The sequence below is a fragment of the Platichthys flesus genome, chromosome 1 (genome assembly GCF_949316205.1).
Source record: "Platichthys flesus chromosome 1, fPlaFle2.1, whole genome shotgun sequence".
NCBI lineage: Eukaryota > Metazoa > Chordata > Actinopteri > Pleuronectiformes > Pleuronectidae > Platichthys > Platichthys flesus.
The window spans coordinates 435,973-455,352 of NC_084945.1; the positions used below are offsets into that span (position 1 = coordinate 435,973).

At 46.9% G+C, this 19,380-nt stretch overlaps 3 protein-coding genes across 4 annotated transcripts; 2 read left to right on the plus strand and 1 right to left on the minus strand.

Annotated features, from left to right (window-relative positions):
• Positions 1-1,368: 1,368 nt before the first annotated feature.
• On the plus strand, positions 1,369-7,340 carry drd4b (dopamine receptor D4b). Its single transcript, XM_062381701.1, has 4 exons — positions 1,369-1,955; positions 3,154-3,266; positions 3,801-4,390; positions 6,393-7,340. The coding sequence occupies exons 1-4, from the start codon at positions 1,716-1,718 to the stop codon at positions 6,617-6,619; spliced, it is 1,170 nt and encodes a 389-aa protein (XP_062237685.1). The 5' UTR covers positions 1,369-1,715; the 3' UTR covers positions 6,620-7,340.
• Positions 7,341-7,481: 141 nt separating this feature from the next.
• Positions 7,482-12,618, minus strand: sirt3 (sirtuin 3). Of its 2 annotated transcripts, XM_062381945.1 has the most exons (8): positions 12,352-12,618; positions 11,652-11,691; positions 11,036-11,209; positions 10,735-10,967; positions 10,565-10,665; positions 10,039-10,200; positions 9,231-9,437; positions 7,482-8,695 (listed from the first exon to the last, which is right to left on the minus strand). In XM_062381945.1, the coding sequence occupies exons 1-8, from the start codon at positions 12,425-12,427 to the stop codon at positions 8,672-8,674; spliced, it is 1,017 nt and encodes a 338-aa protein (XP_062237929.1). In that variant the 5' UTR covers positions 12,428-12,618; the 3' UTR covers positions 7,482-8,671. The 2 variants fall into 2 exon arrangements, with proteins under 2 accessions (XP_062237929.1, XP_062238011.1); XM_062382027.1 differs by lacking the exon at positions 11,652-11,691 and having other exon boundaries at positions 12,352-12,615.
• Positions 12,619-12,696: 78 nt separating this feature from the next.
• On the plus strand, positions 12,697-17,396 carry psmd13 (proteasome 26S subunit, non-ATPase 13). The gene is made up of 13 exons (XM_062381822.1): positions 12,697-13,066; positions 13,976-14,054; positions 14,172-14,206; positions 14,299-14,354; positions 14,441-14,484; positions 14,549-14,635; positions 14,828-14,999; positions 15,103-15,182; positions 15,265-15,390; positions 15,926-15,988; positions 16,514-16,594; positions 16,724-16,840; positions 17,174-17,396. Exons 1-13 carry the CDS (start codon positions 12,966-12,968, stop codon positions 17,267-17,269), a joined length of 1,137 nt encoding a protein of 378 aa, XP_062237806.1. The 5' UTR covers positions 12,697-12,965; the 3' UTR covers positions 17,270-17,396.
• The last annotated feature ends 1,984 nt before the right edge of the window (positions 17,397-19,380 follow it).

Sequence of the window (19,380 nt, forward strand, 5' to 3'; positions counted from 1 at the left end):
ATGGTGATGAAGAAGACGGTGATGTTTGGAAAAGTGAGCTGCACATGTGGAAGGTCAGAGATGTTTTCCTCTTGGACAAAGCCCCACTACACACACACACAGAGACACAGACACACACCAGAACCACCCCTCCCCCATCTCCTCTGTGTGGGAACAACAAGCTCCCAGTGTCATGATGAAACTCACACATTACACACATACAAACCCACTAACACACACACCCACACACACACTCACACACGGTATAGTTCAGTCCATTCATAAATGTGCCGCAGACTTTTCCCAGTTTTATTTTAAAGGAGTCACTTTCCCCTCTGACCACCAGGGGGAACCAGAGCTCCACAGATCAGCTGGGTCATGTTCACTTGTGTGTTGAGCAGAGACTGTGATCAAACACAACATGTGCACAAAGAGACAGACACACAACATGAGTACAAACACTTCTTTAGTTTTTCTTCCTGAAGACTCGTCTCTCGCTCTTTTCCAGCCTCTGACATGTGATCGAGTCCCACTCAGGTCTTCAGGGTTTGTTCCTGTCGTTTCCTTGACAGAAGGTTCAGGTCGTTCTGAGAAGGTGTTTGAAAAGAGAGCAGAAGTTCTCTTGTTTAAAAGTGGTTGTGATCAAATGCTCACATTGTGTTGATCCACCAGCGTGACGGTGAACTCAGCCAATCACTGAAGCTCCTGTCTCACTGTGACGAGGCTGAGATTTAAAATGTCATCAGGTTTTGATGTCGTCAGGTGTTGATTAGTCAGTTTTCTTCTCATCTGCGTTTAATCATCATCTTTATCTGATATTAAATCTGATCTCCGTCCTTTTCTCTTTATCTTCTTTCATTTCACTGGTTTATTTTAACATCTTCATCCTGACGTCTCTCATCTGTCTTTATCAACCTTCACCTCGTCTTTCTGTGCAGACACACACACACACACACACACCTTGTTATGTGAGTGTGATGATTCTTCACGTGTGTGTTAAACATCCTTGTGTGTTTCTTCTGCTCTCCAGGTTCTCCTCTTCCTCCCGAGTCTTTGTGAAGATGTGTGAGAATCTGCTGACGTCACTCTGATGATGTTCAGCTTCACTCGGAGCTTTAAGAGGAACCTTCTGAGTGATGCCTCAACGTCCTGAACGGGTTTTAACTCAACTCACAAAGTTGTTCAGTGTAGAAGTCGTAGTAGTTTTATGAGTGTAGTATAGTACCAGAGTACACGAGTAGAATGAGAATAGAACCAGTAAAGTGTATTATCTTTCACAAGTTAAAAAAATACTGTCTCCTGGGGACTGGTCTCTGTTTCCAGTGTCTCCTGGGAACTGGTCTCTGTTTCTTGCAGACACATGATTGGTCTCCACCAGGATGTCCTGACTCGTCCCGCTGAGCAGCGCAGCCTCTTAAGTGGATTTGATGGATTAACCTCCTGAGTCCTCCTGCAGGAGCAAACTGAGGAGACACGAGGAGGTGCAGGAGCAAACTGAGGAGACACGAGGAGGTGCAGGAGCTCGTCACGGTCTGGAGCTCGGAACGCGCACGAGGCGCACGGAGCGCACGGGGCTCGGAGCAGAGACTGACCGGCTCCGAGGAGCGTCTTCACGGGGCGACTCAGCCAATTGTCCCCGGAGAGTCTCCAGGCTGCTGGACACGGCTCATAGATGAAACACAACCCGGAGAGAGAAGCTCTTCTTCGGACAAGCAGCGCGTCAGTCCCCGGGGACCATGTGGGTCAACTCCTCGGACCTGAACCACACGGTGCCGCTGGCCCCGCGTTACAACGTGCCCGCGCTCATCCTCGGTATCCTACTCATTGTGCTCATCACCGGAGGAAACGTGCTCGTGTGTCTGAGCGTGCACGTGGAGAAGGCGTTGAAAACCACCACCAACTATTTCATCGTCAGTTTAGCGGCTGCAGATCTGATGCTGGCGCTGATGGTTCTACCGCTGTTCGTCTACTCCGAGGTGAGAGAAGGAGGTCAGAGGTCAGAGAGTCTCAGGGTCAGAGGTCAGTGGTAAGAGGTCAGAGGGTAGAGAGTCAGAGGGTCCGAGGCTCCGGGGGTCAGAGGTCAGTGGTTAGAGGTCAGAGGGTAGAGAGTCTAAGGGTCAGAGGTCAGAGGATAGAGAGTCAGAGGGTCTGAGGGTAAAGGGTCAGAGGTCAGAGATCAGAGAGTCAGAGGGTCAGAGATATGAGGTAAGAGGTCAGAGGGTAGAGTGTCTAAGGGTCAGAGGTCAGAGGGTCTACGATGGAGAGAGTGTGTGTCAGTGTGTGTGTGTGTTTGTGTGTGTGTGTGTCTGTGTGTGTGTTTGTGTGTGTGTTTGCGTGTGGTCAGCTGTAGCAGCTTCTAGACTAGAACAGAGACAAGAGGAAACAAGAGACACAAAACAACCACATGACTAGATGCACAAAAACATCATGGAGACACAAATTAACAAAACTACCACAAAAAGATGAAAAGATGCAGACTGACTCCAGAGACACAAACGATCAAATACAAAACAAGCGACAAAAGAAACACAGAGATTAAAAAAGACCAGCAGACCAACAATGAAGGGAAACAACATGAAAACAGTGTGACCGTGTTGTTTTGTGTTTCTTTGTGCATCTTGCTCATTTGTAGGAGGGTTGTGCGACTATGCAGGATCATGTAACACACTAAGCAAACGCATTTTCAGATTATCTTGGGTAAAATTATAAATAGGATCAACGTTTGGACTAATCTGGTCCGAGGCCAGAGGCAGAAACAATCGACCAGGTCTGAGCCGAGCTGACCTCTCCACTCAGGGGTCAGCACTCGGGTGGTGGTGGGGGGGGGGGGTGTCACAATATGTCCAGTCAATATACAAGTTTCAAAGGTGTGATCTCTGTCTCATTAAAGTATTACAGCCATCTGAACGTCTCCCCGCTGAGGCCTCCCTCCACTCCTCTTTAATCTGGTTACTGGGACCAGTTCATCTGCCCAGTGTCCCTCTGCTGGTTTAAAGAAGCTGCCCTGGTTCTCTGTCAGAAGTCAGAAGAGGAGAAAGTGGAGAGAGTTTCTGAAGGAGGAATGTTTTGATCGTAGCAGGAGCTGCAGTGGAGCAAACACAAGAGGATTACACACTGGAGATCTGGGGCAGCTAAACAGGCTGTGTGTGTCTGTGTGTGTCTGTGTGTGTGTAGTTTCAGGGTGGAGTTTGGACCTTGAACATGCTGCTGTGTGACGGCCTGATGACCATGGATGTGTTGCTGTGCACAGCTTCCATATTCAACCTGTGTGCCATCAGTGTGGACAGGTATGTGTGTGTGTGTGTGTGTGTGTGTGTGTGTGTGTGTGTGTGTGTGTGTGTTTAAATCATCACTGGAGCAAGAGTCAGAGTTTGGAGGAAATCAACTCATAGTTTCTGTATTTAAACAAATATATGTAAATGATTGATGTATTTCCTGCTTTAACAAGTTAAAGTTTGTTGTTTGTTTGTTTGTTTGTTTTCCCCTAAAAAATCAGTGTGTCCTTGATTTCAGTAACTAAGCAACACTTGATCTTGTTTCCTGGAACATGATCACATGATCACATGATCACATGTCAGTGTCAGTGTATCTCCGCACTGAGGTCATCCGATGCAGCAGCAGCTCACTGATGAAGAGCCTCATGTCGGGGGGGTGGTGGAGACCAAAACAGATATAAAAGAGAGGGAACACTTAAAAGCTCAGTGAGACCGACCTCACACGTTTGATTCCCACGTGGGTCCAGGAGAGATACGAAGCCGTGGAGCGATAAACCATGAACTGAGAAAGTTGTGTAGCAGGTTAACGGTTGTTTTGTTGTGCAGGTTCATCGCTGTGTCCATCCCTCTGAACTACAACATGAAGCATGTGGACCGGCGGCAGCTGGTCCTGCTGGCGGCCACGTGGCTGCTGGCCCTGGCCGTGGCCTCGCCCGTCATCTTCGGCATCAACAACGTGCCCGGCCGCGACCCCAGCGAGTGCAAGCTGGAGGACAACAACTACATCGTCTATTCCTCCGTGTGCTCCTTCTTCATCCCCTGCCCCATCATGCTCCTGCTCTACTTCGGGGTTCTCCGCGGGCTGCGGCACTGGGAGGAGTCTCGTAGAACCCGACTCCGCAGCAGCATCGACGCCTGCAGGAAGCTGCAGCACGCCGCCGCCGCCCTCCCCCCCCTGCCCGGCACCATCCCCGGGCCGCTGCCCATGCCTCTGCCCAGGATCATCGAGAGGGACCTGGCCCAGTCTCGCCTGGAGGAATCAGACGACTGCACCAAGCAGGAGCTTCCTTATCCTCGGCAGTACCGGGAGAACTCGGTCCCCACGGTGACCTTCAGCCAACTGCAGCGGAGGAAGAAGAGGGCGAAGATCAACAGCAGGGAGAGGAAGGCCATGAGGGTGCTGCCTGTGGTAGTAGGTGAGTGAACCTCAGAGGTCTGCAGCAGAACATGAAACCCATCGGGTCAGGACCTCACACAAAGAGTTCTGTGCTCAGTGCAAAGTGTGGATATGTTTCTGTGTGGTGGTGAAACAGGAGAGCGCCTGTGTGTGTGTGTGTGTGTGTGTGTGTGTGTGTGTGTGTGTCTGTCTTCTATCAGGATCAGAAGATAAACAATGAAACCTGCTCATGTTTCATCTTCTTGTAGTTTCCTGGTTCTTCTTCCCGTGTGAACGAGACGTGTTCTGCGTGTGTGTGTTTACAGGTTCATGATTGTTTGTGTTGTGGTTTGTGTCACTCAGGATAACAGTCACTTCTGATTGGCCATCTTTCAACGAGCGGCGCCATTAGACCTTAAAGCCTTCAATCCAATTATTATGCAACAGCTGATCTGAGCGTCTCCTGTCCACTGCTCTGGTTTCTCCTCTGTTCTGAACACACGACGACTCTCATCCCGTGGTTTCAAACTGCCGCAGAGTTCAGTCGATGTCTGACAGTCACTGGAGGTAAAACACAATAAGACCATTCAACCTTCAGGTTCCAGTAAAGCTGTCTTCAGAGTCACGTGAGGCTGAATCCTGAAACCAGTCCTGTGTCACTGAGCTGTGGTCTGTTTCTTCTCTGGTGACACAGAGGACGTCTCACACACACAACACAAACGATTGTGTGTGTTGTTCACATGTTGCAGGGAAAACGTTCAGAGCTACAAACATGTCAGTGTGAACCGAGCGAGGCGTGAATACTCTGCTTCCTCATCGGTTCCTCTAAAGGTCCTCATCTCTATCTTTTCATTTGATTAATGATCAGATGATATCTCTGATGTTGAAACTCCTTCTTCACCTCTGAGCAGTGATCTCCTGTTTACAGAAGAACCCAGCTGTCAGGATCTGGCCTCAATGCATCTTATGAATAACAAGTGTGTCCCACTGACAGCAGAGCCGGCACAAGGGACCTAGTCCATCTCCTGGAGTCAGAGGACACATCTCCTCCTCTCTCCACACTGATAACTCCTCAGCAGCAGGAGACGTCAGCCGAGACAAACGTCCTCAGTTTGGATCAGTGTCTGTTCACAGGTGATGAAATGAGTCCTCGGGTGGAGACGCTCTCACCAGTTTGTTCTGGAGCTGAGCTGGGAATCATCTTCCACCCTGAGCTGAGACAGACACGGGATCAGCTCCTGTCCTTGTTTCACTTTATGCACAACTTGGTTTGAGACCCTGACTCGTCTCCTCCTCTCCTCAATGAAGAAGACCCTGAGCTGAGAGTTCAACTTTCTGATGAAGGTCACAGAGAACGTTCTGTGATGTGACGGAGCGATCACAGACGTGTAGACGGGTTGGGGTCAACCCCTCCACCCTTACTACTCCACCAGGTTTTCACCACAGACCAGAGTTTCTTTATTTCCTCTTTATGTAAAGGTGTTTTTGTCCCGTAGACTACAAATGAAACTTTTACAGTTTAAAGGCACAAAGCTAAATTCTCAAACTTGAACAATATGTGTAGTTGTGTGATTGTACCCAGCAGCACATCTGGCAGCAGCTGGAGAGGAAGCTGCAGCAACGACTGAGTTTAAACTGTTGGAGTAGAACTGAATTTGAACTCTAACCTCTGGGAGTCTGAGGTCACAGTTAAAAAGCAGACGGCCGGTGCTGTAGTTTTATTGTGGAGAGTTCATCATACAGCAGCTTCACACGTTGGTGTGATGGATGGTTCAGAGCTCACAGATCCACATGTTCTCTTTGGACTCAGACTGAAGAACCTGCCCTTTTGTAAATCTGGACCTTGATGAGCAGAGCTGCATCAAAATGTCCCTCACAAACCTCATCTTCATTCTTTGAGACATATTGTCCCCTTCACTGAGGACGTTTGACTGTCAGTTGGTTAGCAGGTTTATGCACAGACTACTGGTCAGATGACCATGAAGCGTGTCAGGGCGGATCATTGAGTCTAACCTACACTTCCTTCTCGTGTGTTCATGCAGGTTGCTTCCTGTTCTGCTGGACACCGTTCTTCGTCGTCCACACAACAAGAGCTTTGTGTTTGAGCTGCGCCATCCCGCCTGGTCTGATGAGCACCGTCACCTGGCTGGGCTACGTCAACAGTGCTCTCAACCCCATCATCTACACCGTCTTCAACACCGAGTTCAGGAAATTCTTCAAGAAGTGTTTCCGCAGCTGCTGCTGTCTGCAGCTTCCACCGAGGCGCTGAGAGGAGGAAGGAACCTGGAACCCAGTGAGGAAGACGTCAGGAGGAGGAAGGAGTTCAGCTCTGGTTGAACCCACTGACTGCAGATGGAGGCCGGTCGATGAGGACGACTGATCTGAGCACAGATGAACGTTCTGCCTGTTCCTTGTGAAACGCTGCTCCTGGGGATGTTGGTTGGATTTCTGGAGGCTTCTGTCCAAACCAGATGTTTGAGCAGGAAGCTGCTGACTCTCTGTCTGAGAGGAGGAGATGATTGAGATCTGAGATCCAGTGAACGCTGTGGATTCCACACACAGACTGAATGAGCTTGAACAGGACGACTGAGCTGAGAGCTTCACACTGCAGGGGAGGCATGAAGAAGTGAAGTCTCTTCACCTTCTCTGCTCTCACATCTCCTCGTCTTCTTCTTGTGTTCGCTCCGTCTGTGTCTTGTTTGAATATTTGATTCTGTTTTTACTCTGAAGAACTTTGCACGACTACATCCTGTCATCGTCATGGACGGGGGCGGAGCCTCCCTGTACCTACTGTTTATTGGTTCAGAGACGAGGGCTTGTGACTTCATTACTAATAACAGATGAAACTAATGGTTCAAATTACAATTAAATATTTGGTCTGCTCCTAATGTGCCACCAAGGCTCATTTTGACTTTCTTCTTCTATTGTTGCACTGATGTTGACGTGTTTTGATGTGTAAATAAAGTGAAGAAGGTTGCGTCTGATCCAGGAACAGCTCATCTGACCTGCTGCGGTTTCAGTCCACACGAGACTGATGGGACGCACTGAGAACATTCAGAACAGTCACAACATGTTGAACTGGTCCATATTCAAAAGCTCAGTGTAAACACACCGATATCCAGACTTCATAGAAACGACAAACAGGGTTTTAATACAAATATAACCAAAAATACAAAAAGTAGGAAATTACTATTTTAATACTGAAATGATTATTACAATGAAAACACTTCCAATTGTCTTTTTAATTTAATTCAGAACTTGAATACAACTTGAATAAACTCGATGATTTCTGCTCAGATTAATAAAGAACATAAGAATAAACCTGCTCAACAGGGCCACTGTGGCTTTTATTTTGAAAATCAGATTGGCTTTAAAACGTGTGTATGATGTTAAACAGATTTATTGTGTGTTTGTGCTTGTGACTGTGCCAGGACCACGACTCCAGTGGAAGCCTTTCTAATTGACGTCTCAGCTCAGTTTCAGCTCCTTTCAGGACAAAGATGGGATTTTACACTTTAAATGAAAATAAAAACCTTTTTGAGAAAGTGAGTGTTTGTGAATCTCAAGCCCAGATGTCCACTCTATGAGACTGGGAGTGGGCGGAGACAATAAGCTGTGGCAGGGGAGGAGACTCGAGAAGGGGAGGTTCTATACGGGCTGGGTGTGTCCTCTTTGAATCCCTCTGTTTGAGACCAGGAAGTTGTCTCTTTTTTGATTTGAGGATGTTTAAACACAGATCATCATAATTAAATTCATATCTGAACAGACCAAGCTTTATAGTTACCAAGCAGAGGAACCATAAAAGAGAACCTGTAAATAACTTATAACTTAACAGCCTGAAGCCATACTTCTTAACCTCATGTTTAAAATGTGAGTAACCCCGTCACATTTTCATTCCACCGTCCTTCCTACCCCTCCTCCATCCCTTCATCAGCCCCCCCACTGACACATGGGTAAAGGCTCCTGGATCCTTGTGTTTGAACGTGCACACCAGCCAGAGGTTCTATGGTCCAGTAATACGACACAACCGGATCAAATTTAGTTTATAATCTTGTTTTCAGTGAGAGAATTTGACCTAAAGGCACAGAATGTGCATTGTTGAGATGTCAGGCTGAAGGAAATGAGACAAACACACAAACTGACTGGCAGAACACACACACCTGACCTGGACTTCAGTTCATGAGGAAACGTCTGTTTCACTGCAGCAGGTCATTATTCAAGTCTCCCTGACGGTAGCTCCCTTCTGTCAGATCCAACACCCATGTGCACAGAAAGTCACGTGATGAAAGTGAAACCTGGAGCTCGATGAAGTGAGAAGTTCTCACTCCTCGGTCTTTGTTGTCGCCTGCAGAGAAACGTACACACAGAAACAGGAGAGAGGGTTTTAGTGTCGCCCGCTCAGCACGTCTGTCAGAACCCCGTTCAGACCTGGTGTCAACGTCCTGCAGATCCCATCATCCTCCTCTGTTCACACCTGAATGTGTCTCCGGGGGTCATGGGATCACATCTCACTTCCTGCTCTACCCAATAAACACGACCCACATTTCTGTGAATGTTTGAACGACCAAACTCAGGCGGGAGGTCGGTGCAGGTATTTACAGGAAGAGTTTCTTTGCTTTGTTAAGAGTTGAGCAGGCGGTTAGCTTAGCTTAGCATTAAGACAGGAAACAGGGAAACACCAACGAGATCCAATCAATATCAATAAAAGAGTCTTTTCTAAGTGATTCTCCTGGATATCTGTATTTATTAATAACCTGTGCAGCTCCGTGTTCTTTATGTGGTGACGTTCTAAGATCTGTGACTCATCTTCATGACGGTTTAAAGACCGAATCCTTTGATTAATGAATGAAGTTTTCTGCAGTAAGTTGTCAATCACTCGCCTCCTGGGCAGCAGCCATCATCTGGTCCAGCTCCTGGGTCCAGCCCAGGGCTCCGACCAGGGCCTGCACGCCGCTGACCACGTCCCCCAGCTGCAGCACATCGTGCGGCCGGCGGCTCCAGGCGAACGAGCCCACCACGTCGCTGTTGATGAGCAGCCGAGGCACGGAGCCGCGCACGGCCCCTGCCAGGCTGGCGAAGGGCTCCACCTGCAGGACAAGAAGGGAACAGCACGTGATGGTCAACATTGACTGGTGAGCCCGGTTCAAGGCTCCATCGGTTTCTCACGTGTTCAGTTCATGATCTCAGTTTTAGAATCGATTTTAATCCAGAACATCAACACAATCTTTATTTGAACACACTTCTCCTCCTTTAATGCAAAGCTTCAACTTATCGAGTGACATGAATGGAAACACAAGATTTAAACTTTAATCGATTTTGGGCTGTTTTCATTTTTATTCCCTGTTGCCTGCTGGTAACTATCAACTTTAAAATGTAAGTGGTGGGTGGAGCACGTTCCATATCAAAGCAATGTACATGATGGAGTCCAGCTGGAGACTGTTTGTGTTTCCATTCAGGGACTAAAAGCTCAAATACAAAAAACCTTCTGTTGAAAATATAAATAACAATATAAATAATGATTTCATATGAATATATAAAGAAGTATCAGTCGTGTGTTTGGATGCATGTTGACAGAATATGACAAGGTTTGTGGCTGGTGGTGCTGGTGGTGCTGGTGGAGCTGGTGGTGCTGGTGGTGCTGGTGGAGCTGGTGGAGCTTGTGGTGCTGGTGGTGCTGGTGGTGCTCACCTCCAGTGACGTGCCCATGACGATCAGCAGATCTGCCAGAGGGAAGTCTGTGACGTACTTGAAGAAATGGCGTGGGAGCTCCTCTCCGAAGAACACGATGTCCGGCTTCACCACGCCTCTACAGGTGGGACACTGAGGGACCGTCCCACTCATCACATCTGGCTGAAGAGACACAGAGAGATAAAAGATACAGAGCGACGGTGGACTGATTTCAATTTGACATCTTGTTGAGGCTTCTCGACCTGAGGAGCGGGACGATAACGTGCAGTAATGTCAGATGTTGCTCATCAACTCAGATTTAATAAGATTTAGGATTTAATTAATTTTAACTCACGAAAAATTGGAAACACCACAAATTACATTTGTGTCTAACGCCAGACGAGCCACACACAGCGTCCCGACTCGTGGTGTGTTTAAAGTTTAAGTTGTGTAATGTTCAGATGACAGTGCCGAGCTCACAGGAATAAAAACACATTTAAAACATCATCATTCAGTTTCAGATCTGGGAGTTTGGGCTGGAACTCACCCTCAGATCCTGGCCCTGGTACTTCCTCAAGCAGACGGTGCAGGTGGCGGTGGCGAACGTGCCGTGGGCCTCGACCAGCAGCTCGGGAGGAATCCCTGCCACTGGACACACACACAGGTCAGAGACGTGAGCCTGGACAGGGTCCACGATGTGCAGGGGGTCATACATACATCTCTCCAGTCCGTCGATGTTCTGCGTGTACATCCTGAGGAGCTGCCCCTTCTTCTGGAGCAGGCGCACGAAGTGGTGGGTCAGGTTGGGCCGGTACTTTCCTGGATACAACTCTTTGGCCAGGGCGAAGAAGGGATTGGGGTTTCGGTGGAAGAAGCCGATCTCGAAGATGGCCTCGGCGTAGGGCAGGTGGTACCGCTGCAGGTTGTCATAGAGGCCGCTGCCTGGGGACCTGTGAGGGACGACACGTGCAGTCAGAGAGACGCCTCATGGGACAGGAGGACACATCAGGACTTGTACCTGAAGTCAGGGATGCCACTCGGTGTACTGATCCCAGCGCCGGCCATCACCACCACCCGCTGGTGCTGCCGCTCTCGGATGTTTCTGGCGATGTCGTCCAGGGTCAGCTGCTCCACGGCGGCTCCGCCCCCACGGGAGGAAAGTCCTCGAGCTCCATCGCACCAGGAGAAGTTTCTGTGAAGAAGCAGAAGAAGAAGGAAAGAAAGAAAAGCTTTACACTTTAAAATGACAGAAAACATTTTTGCCAGATTCAACATTGACAACTGCAAATGTTTCTGTCACTATTATCAGCTCCCTCATGAGGTCATCAGTATGAGACTTTATTCTAAATGTGTCTCGTGTGTGTCTGCTGTTTGTAATGAAAGTGACAATAAAGCTGATTCTGATTCAAACTGTTCAACAATCTAAAAACCTGTGATGTTTAACAAAGAGGAACTTTTCATTTGAGAACTGGAATCAGACCATGTTCGACACTTTGATTCAGATTCAAGACTTCCACAATAAAAGTCCTGGTTAATTCAGCAATATGTGTTTTTATCTAAATAGCTGAACACATTGTGTAGCTGTTGTTTGAAATGTGATTTGTGTTTAAATGTGTGTTGTGTTGAACATGAACCTGAACAGTGCGGCTGGATCCAGACCCCCCCGAGCACGACCTGGAACACAACACAACTGTGAGTATGTCTGTCTGTTTGTGTCTGTTTGTGTGTGTGAGTCTGTCTGTGTGTGTGTATCAGTCTGTCTGACTGTGTGTGTGTGTGTGTGTCTGTCTGACTCTGTGTGTGTGAGACTCTGTGTGTCTGAGACTCTGTGTGTCTGACTGTGTGTGTGTGTCTGTCTGTGTGTCTGTCTCTCTGTCTCTGTAGGACTCTGTGTGTCTGTCTTTCTGTGTGTGTGTCTGTCTGTGTGTCTGTGTGTGTGTCTGTCTTTCTGTCTGTGTCTCTGTAGGACTATGTGTGTGTGTGTGTCTGTCTGTCTGTGTGTCTCTCTGACTCTGTGTGTCTGTCTGTCTGTGTCTCTGTAGGACTCTGTGGGTGTGTGTGTCTGTTGATGTCTCTCTGTGTTTGTGTGAGGGTGTTTATCTGTGTGTGTGTCTGTCTGTGTGTCTCTCTGACTCTGTGTGTCTGTCTTTCTGTCTCTGTAGGACTCTGTGTGTCTGTCTGACTGTGTGTGTGTGTCTGTCTGTGTGTCTGTGTGTGTGTCTGTCTTTCTGTCTGTGTCTCTGTAGGACTCTGTGGGTGTGTGTGTCTGTTGATGTCTCTCTGTGTTTGTGTGAGGGTGTTTATCTGTGTGTGTGTCTCTGTGTGTGTACTCACCCTGTGCAGAGCAGAGTCTCCTACACACACACAGTCTGACCGTTGACATTAATGAGGAGTTGACCAGAGAAGCCATAACACACAACTACAGGAAACTACACAACTACAGTGACATGACACATGTAGTTCATAGCACCTAAGCTAGCTGTAGTTGAATAGCCTAAGCTAGCTGTCGCTGGTGTGTCCGGTCGCTCGGCTGTTAGCCACCTAGCTGGGTTAGCTAACGGCTCCACTTCACTAGCTGGAGATCTCCTACATTTCCCATCAGCCCCCGCTCAGCGTGAAGTGTCTGTCACGTTCACTTCGAGATTTAAATCACGGACACGCGCAGTGGGAAGACATATCATCATTGGACCAGTACATTGTTAACATCCGGTCCGGGCTCCTGAGAACAAACTCACAACTTCAATAGAAGTGTGACAACAAAACAAACCCGCAGTGACTTGGTGAATAAATCACAGGTGGTACAGCAGTTTGTTTTTGTCGCTTTCTGGAAGCAGACCCTGAACGCAGCAGTACCCATCATTCATAGCGGCAGCAGCAGCAGAGCAGACCCTCCTGGACGTTAGCTTCACATCACACGTTCGAGTCCCGGACCAGACTCGATCTCCACCATGAAGGATGTCAGCGGGTTCCTCAAGCAGCAGCAGAGCCGCAGCTCCACCCCGGAGCTGGCGGCGGAGTGGCACCGCCTGGAGGAGCTCCACAACAAGCGGTGAGCACGGCGGCTAGCGCCAGGCTAGCGCCAGGCTAGCTGACGTTAGCTCACCCATTCATTGTTGATGCTCGCTGAGTCATGAGCTAACAGCTAACCTGAAGCTAACAGCTAACCCGAAGCTAACAGTAAACCAGCATCTAACTCTCGAGCTGTGTTCTTAACACCATACTCTCTTTCCCGTCACGTGTTCCAGCTGTGATCCAGTGTACAGATGTGTGTGTGATCTCCGCGGTCTGTCCTCACGTCAACACGTCCTGTCAATCTGAAGCTGCTTGAAACTATCACAAACAAACAAACACAACAACAGATGCTAAGTTCATCTTTATTGAGCCTGAACAACATGGAGCTCCTGAGTGAGGCCCGTGTCCTCCAGCAGAAGATCCAGACAGAGTTCAGTGAGGAGGAGCGATAAGTTAATGAAGTAGTAGTAACTCTTAAAAGTGTGTTTGTTTCAAAACAAGTCACGAACATGATGTCACATCTGCTCACATCCAGGTCAAAGAACTTCTGTGTGTTCTGGACCGGTCAGTAGTCACATGAGGCTGTGGCTAATACTACCAGCTGATTCACTGAGTAATGTGCATATTAATATGTATGATGAAAATCATGTGAATATTTAATTAGTTACCATCTTAAAATGAACAGCCAACACACAATAAGATGAATTAATAAGAAATAACAAGCGGACTAAAGAGAGTAGAAGAGTCTTAAAGCCCAAAAGTCACTTTGCTGAAAAGGCTGTAGGTGTTAAGGACCAGGTGTGATGTCACAGCTGTGATGTCATGAGGTGCATCCGATGTGATGTCACAGCTGTGATGTCATGAGGTGCATCCGATGTCATGTCACAGCTGTGATGTCATGCAGTGGATCCAGATGTGGTGACTGACCATGTGTCCTTCCTGACAGACTGTGGCACCAGCTGACCCTGAAGCTGACGGACTTCGTGAAGGATCCCTGCTTCATGTCCGGAGAAGGCCTGGTTCCGGTAACGTGACCACCTTCTTTCTGAAGATGCAACCAGCTCTAAACTCAATCCACAGATTTGATTTATATGTTTGTTTCCTCAGATTTGTAACATGTCAAGTTAATCTTCTTCTTTCAGCTTTATGAAAATTTCATCAGTGACTTCGAACACAGGTGATTTCATATTTCTGGACCCGCAGGACAATCACTGCTCAGTTCCCTCTGTTGGTTTCGATGCTAATGTGTTTGACCTTCTTCATGAACAGGATCAACCCTCTGTCCCTGGTGGAGATCATTCTGTATGTCACCAGACAGATCACAGGTAACGACCACATGACTCAAGTCAGTTCTCTGCAGGATTCTCCCTCGTTCTCCTTCGAGTGTTTGAGAAATGTTTTTTCTTCTCAGATCCTAAAGAGGCCATCACTTTTCTGGAGAAGACCAAGGAAAAGGTAAGTTGACGACGGTTTTGAATAATAAGTTCTGTGAGCAGAAAGTGAACACGTGTGTTTTTAGGTGAAAAGCAACGACGAAGCCACTATTCTCTGCAAGACGTCCATCGGCAAACTGTCCCTGGAGATCAACGATCTTCCTGCCACAAAGGTAAGAGCTCCTGAGATCTCATCTCCAAGCTGCTGACACACAACCAGCCTCACACCTCGTTCAGCTGTAACACTACATGTCCTCGAGACACAGGGACAGAAACACTGTCTTGTATCTTCTGTCTCTTCTGAAGCTCTTTTAAATTAGGATATCAAAGTTGACCGCCTGATGTATTTCGTCTTTATCCTCCAGAAAATCATTGAAGAGGTCGAGGAGAAGTTGAATAACTTGCCCGGGGTGACGTCCGTCCACGGCCGGTTTTACGACCTCTCCAGCAAATATTACCGCATCATTGGGAACCACGCGTCCTACTACAAGGACGCCCTGCGCTACCTCGGCTGTGTGGACATTAAAGACCTTCCAGGTGAGCGGAGGCATGACGGGAACCACTTGGCTTTGATCTCTGGAAACCCAGATTGTCAAGTCATATCAGCAGCTTAACGATTTGTATGTTATTGATTCCACAGAAACGGAGAAGCAGGAGAGGGCGTTCACGCTCGGACTGGCAGGCCTCCTGGGAGAAGGAGTTTATAACTTTGGCGAGCTGGTGGGTTTCTCCTCCACGATGTTTTATCAGCTTCCAGCTGAAGTTCGCTGTGATAACAACCAGGTTGACTCTGTCTCTGCAGCTGATGCATCCCGTGCTGCAGTCTCTGAGGAACACTGACAAGCAGTGGCTCATCGACACTCTGTATGCCTTCAATGGAGGCAACGTGGAGAAGTTCCAGGGCTTCAAATCTGCCTGGGGCCAACAGGTAACGAGCGGGGGGGATGATCAGATCCCAGTGACTGCTGGTTTACTGTTTGGATCAGTAGTGACTCCAATCTGAGTTTGAACCACTTTAAATCTTCTAAACGGTGAATGACTAGAAATGAGGTTTTATTTCCCTGATCACCTCAGTTCCTCATCATATGATCTCAGCCTCAGGTTGATGGTTCGTTTTTAGCTTCTGACACAAAAGAGATGAAATGTACCTTTTATTCAGCTTTGTAGAGGAAACAGGACAAATGAAGTACTATGAGTAAAACAGAAATACTATATACAGTGGTTTTATATTCTCTATAAAAAAGGCTGTGGAATAACCACATGTTTCATTGAGGACGACTCAGGTTTCTATAAATTAGCTGGAATTTAAAACATGGAGGGAAATTAGTATTTGTTCAGTGAGACAGAGACTGAGAAGAGGTGAACATCGGTTTGAACACAAAAACAGATCCAGCACACATTCAGTTTTTATATTAAATTTATATATAACTGATGTTTCTGTTGTGTTTTTCTCTTGGTCGCAGCCCGACCTCGCAGCACATGAAGCCAAACTGATGCAGAAGATCCAGCTGCTCTGTGTCATGGAGGTGAACACACACACACTCACACACACACACACACACACACACACACTGCGGTTCACACTGCCACCTCGTGTTTTTCTTCACGTACGATTCAGTGTTTTCTCACAGAACTCGATTCTGTTTCCAGGTTTATTCTCTTTATATATTTAATATCCTTCATGTCATAGATCGTAACTTTCATTCATTTTAGTCTTAAAGTTTTAAATTGAACTAGTTGAAACCTGCTGGAACTCTGTATGACCCATAACCCCTGGGAATTATCATCAGGCTACGCACACGCACACTAACACACACACACACACACACACACACTTGTCGGAGTATGACTCTCCAGTGACACGTTGTGGTCTGACGACGTTTGACTGTGACTCAGAGAATCATCTTTCACTCACCAACGAACCGAACCATCAGTTCTTCAAAGCGTGTGTGATGTTCTCATCATCTCGTTCTGTATCAGAGGAACACGTCCGTTGCTCTGAAGGTTTAAACACAAGGACTGAAATCACTGAACCCGTCTCCTCCTTCCAGATGACCTTCACTCGTCCTGCAAACCACAGACAGCTGACCTTCACAGAGATCGCTCAGAGCGCCAAGATCCCCGTGAATGAGGTCAGTGGTCAGTGGAGGACCAGTTTGATTCACACGGTTCCTTCAGTTTGAACTTGAGATGCTCATTTGAATTGTTGAAGTGCTTCAGGTGTGTCGGCGTGAGGATGTAAAGCCTTGTGCGTCCTGCAGGTGGAGCTGCTGGTGATGAAGGCTCTGTCTGTGGGGCTGATTAAAGGGAACATCGACGAGGTGGACCAGAAGGTGCAGATGACCTGGGTGCAGCCCCGAGTCCTGGACCTGCAGCAGGTTAGTGCACCTTGAGTCCTTGTTCTGGTACAGATGAGTCCACCCAGCGCCCTCTAGGGGTCTCAGGTGGCGCTGCAGTCGACCTCGACGCTTTGCCTCCAGGGTCGTTGTCACTCGTTTGGTGGGTGTGTCCGAGGTGTCGGCCAATCAGCATGTGAACCCGACAGTGACGCGCTGGGTTGTGAAGTTGTCAGATGTTTAGCAGCTGTCCAGGTGAAAACAGTGAAACCAGCATGAATCAGTTGTTGAGACTCAGTTCAGCTGTGATGGAAGCTGTGGAGTGTGGAGCTTCTGGCTGCAGGTGGCGCTCTCAGCTGCTGTTTGTGCTTTCAGGTGAAAGGGATGAAGGAGCGGTTGGACTTCTGGTGCGGGGACGTGAAGAACATGGCCATGCTGGTGGAGCAGCAGGCCCACGACATCCTCACCTGAACAGCTCGGTCCGGAAACCTCACATTTCTGTTTGCTATCATTTGCCTTTCTTCTGTTTCTGTTCATTACCAACTTGTAAATGACACTTTGGTATTTTACTAATAAACAACTGGTTGTATCCTCTTCACCACATGGACGAGTCATCATGCCACGCTTTAGATGAAGATACCTCATTTCCTCAATGGGACAATAGTTTGATTTATTATAGTTTTATTACCTGAATGTTAAGAGTCGTCACTGCAGCTCAACTTGATTGTTTCCTAATGTTCCTCTGCATTAATCTGATCATTGCATATTCACAATTTACATGTTGAACATTATGTTAAACTTATAAATTATAAGAATATATGAAGAGATTCTGTAAGAATCCGAAAGAGCAAAGAAAATCCAGTTTCTGTGACTTCACATGAAACATAAACACGTTGAGAACGTGAATCTGCAGATCCTTGGATCCTTTGATCCTTTGATCCTCAGCTCTTCTGTGACTTCACGACACAGAAGAGCCTTGTTCCTGTTTCACGAGTTAACACCAAAACAAAGTTTTTAAGAAAATGCTGCACAAACCCTTTTTTTTGTCCATGCTGATGGTCTGAAAATGGCAAGAACAATTCCTGCTGTACTTTCCACAACATCAAAATAGTTTTAATCAAGTTGCTGCTTGAAATCTCAAAATAATTTTTACAATCACAGAAGTCAAAGAAAGAAAGTATGAATCTGAGTGTGGGGAATTTTCTGAAACATCAGCGTCTCCTCCTGGACTCAGTTCATCCAAATAAACACAATCACCAATGTTTGAATATTAATAAATTCATAACATTTACTTCGTGAGGATCTAAACTCTTAATGAATCTGAGCAGCGTTGAAACAGGGAACATCCGTCATCAAGTGGAAACCACGGCGGTCTGAGTAGTTCTCACACCAGGGTTCTTTCTTGTTACCAGTAGGGGGCGCTGTCACTTCACCTGAAGACAAACATCAGATGAATGAGTTCATCTCGGTTAATCACGTTTGTCTTCACAAGACAAATGTAGAATAAACATAATTAAACTGAGGATTCTCGGAAAGTTATTTACATAATAGTAGAAACACGTCTCCAAGTTTTAAGACGAGTTTGATCAGTTGATCATTTTAATGACTTTTATGAAAGTAAAATGTTTTCCTGCTTTTCATGTTTAAAGATCTGGTTCACGTTCCTCAGGCTGTCCATCGCTGCAGCTCCTCTTTCAGCCTCTGTCTGTCTCAGTAAGACACTCCCCCTTCTGATAAGGTCTGCTGTGGTTGGTCAACCGCTTCCTGCAGTGAAGGAAACTCAGTGTGATAAGAAAGACCTCAAATAACAGAAAACAGCTTTGATAAACTTTCATTTAACATTTAATTTGGTCCACTTGAAAACATGGAGGAGAGTTTAGGAGCTGCAGCCAGACACCAGGGGGCGATGGAGAGGATCTGGCTTCACTTCGGGAGCCGTCATGAATTTATCACGTTTCAACGTCTCATCAAAGTGTTTGATGTTTTTCTTTAAATCTACAAACGACTTGTTTAAATACAAAAATTAACAAATATGGTTAAAACAAGATGTTTTTTAAACTTCTGTTTTTACAGATTCTGTTTGTATCGTTGGTTTTGCGGAGACAACGAGGAAATGACTGTCGCTGCATCTCACTTTGTTTTTGGAAACACAAAAGTTCCTCGTGCACAAGTGGATATGAGTAAAATGAACATTAGCACAGCAAAATGAGACCAACAACAGCAACTCCTTTGTGTGAGTCTCTGGTTGTGTGTTCATGGTCAGAGAAGTGTTGCACTATGAGTCGCTCCCTCTCTTTAATTGTAATCGTCTCCACTAAGTATCTGATTAGTCTCCACTAAGAGGAACAGTGAGCAGAGACTTAAGAACAAGCAGGTGAATGTCATGTTGCTTAGAACCTCACAGTTCCTTTAGTTGTTGAGTTGTGTCCTCAGACGAGTTGTATCACATTGTGCTTCAGAGTCGAGTCCTTTAAAAACCTTTAACAACCTCACAGCGAAGTTTTCTGCCTCATTTGCGTCGTTTTCAGATTCTTTGTCGTGACTGAAAAGAACTTTGAGTTTGTTCTCCTGCTCCAGTGAAC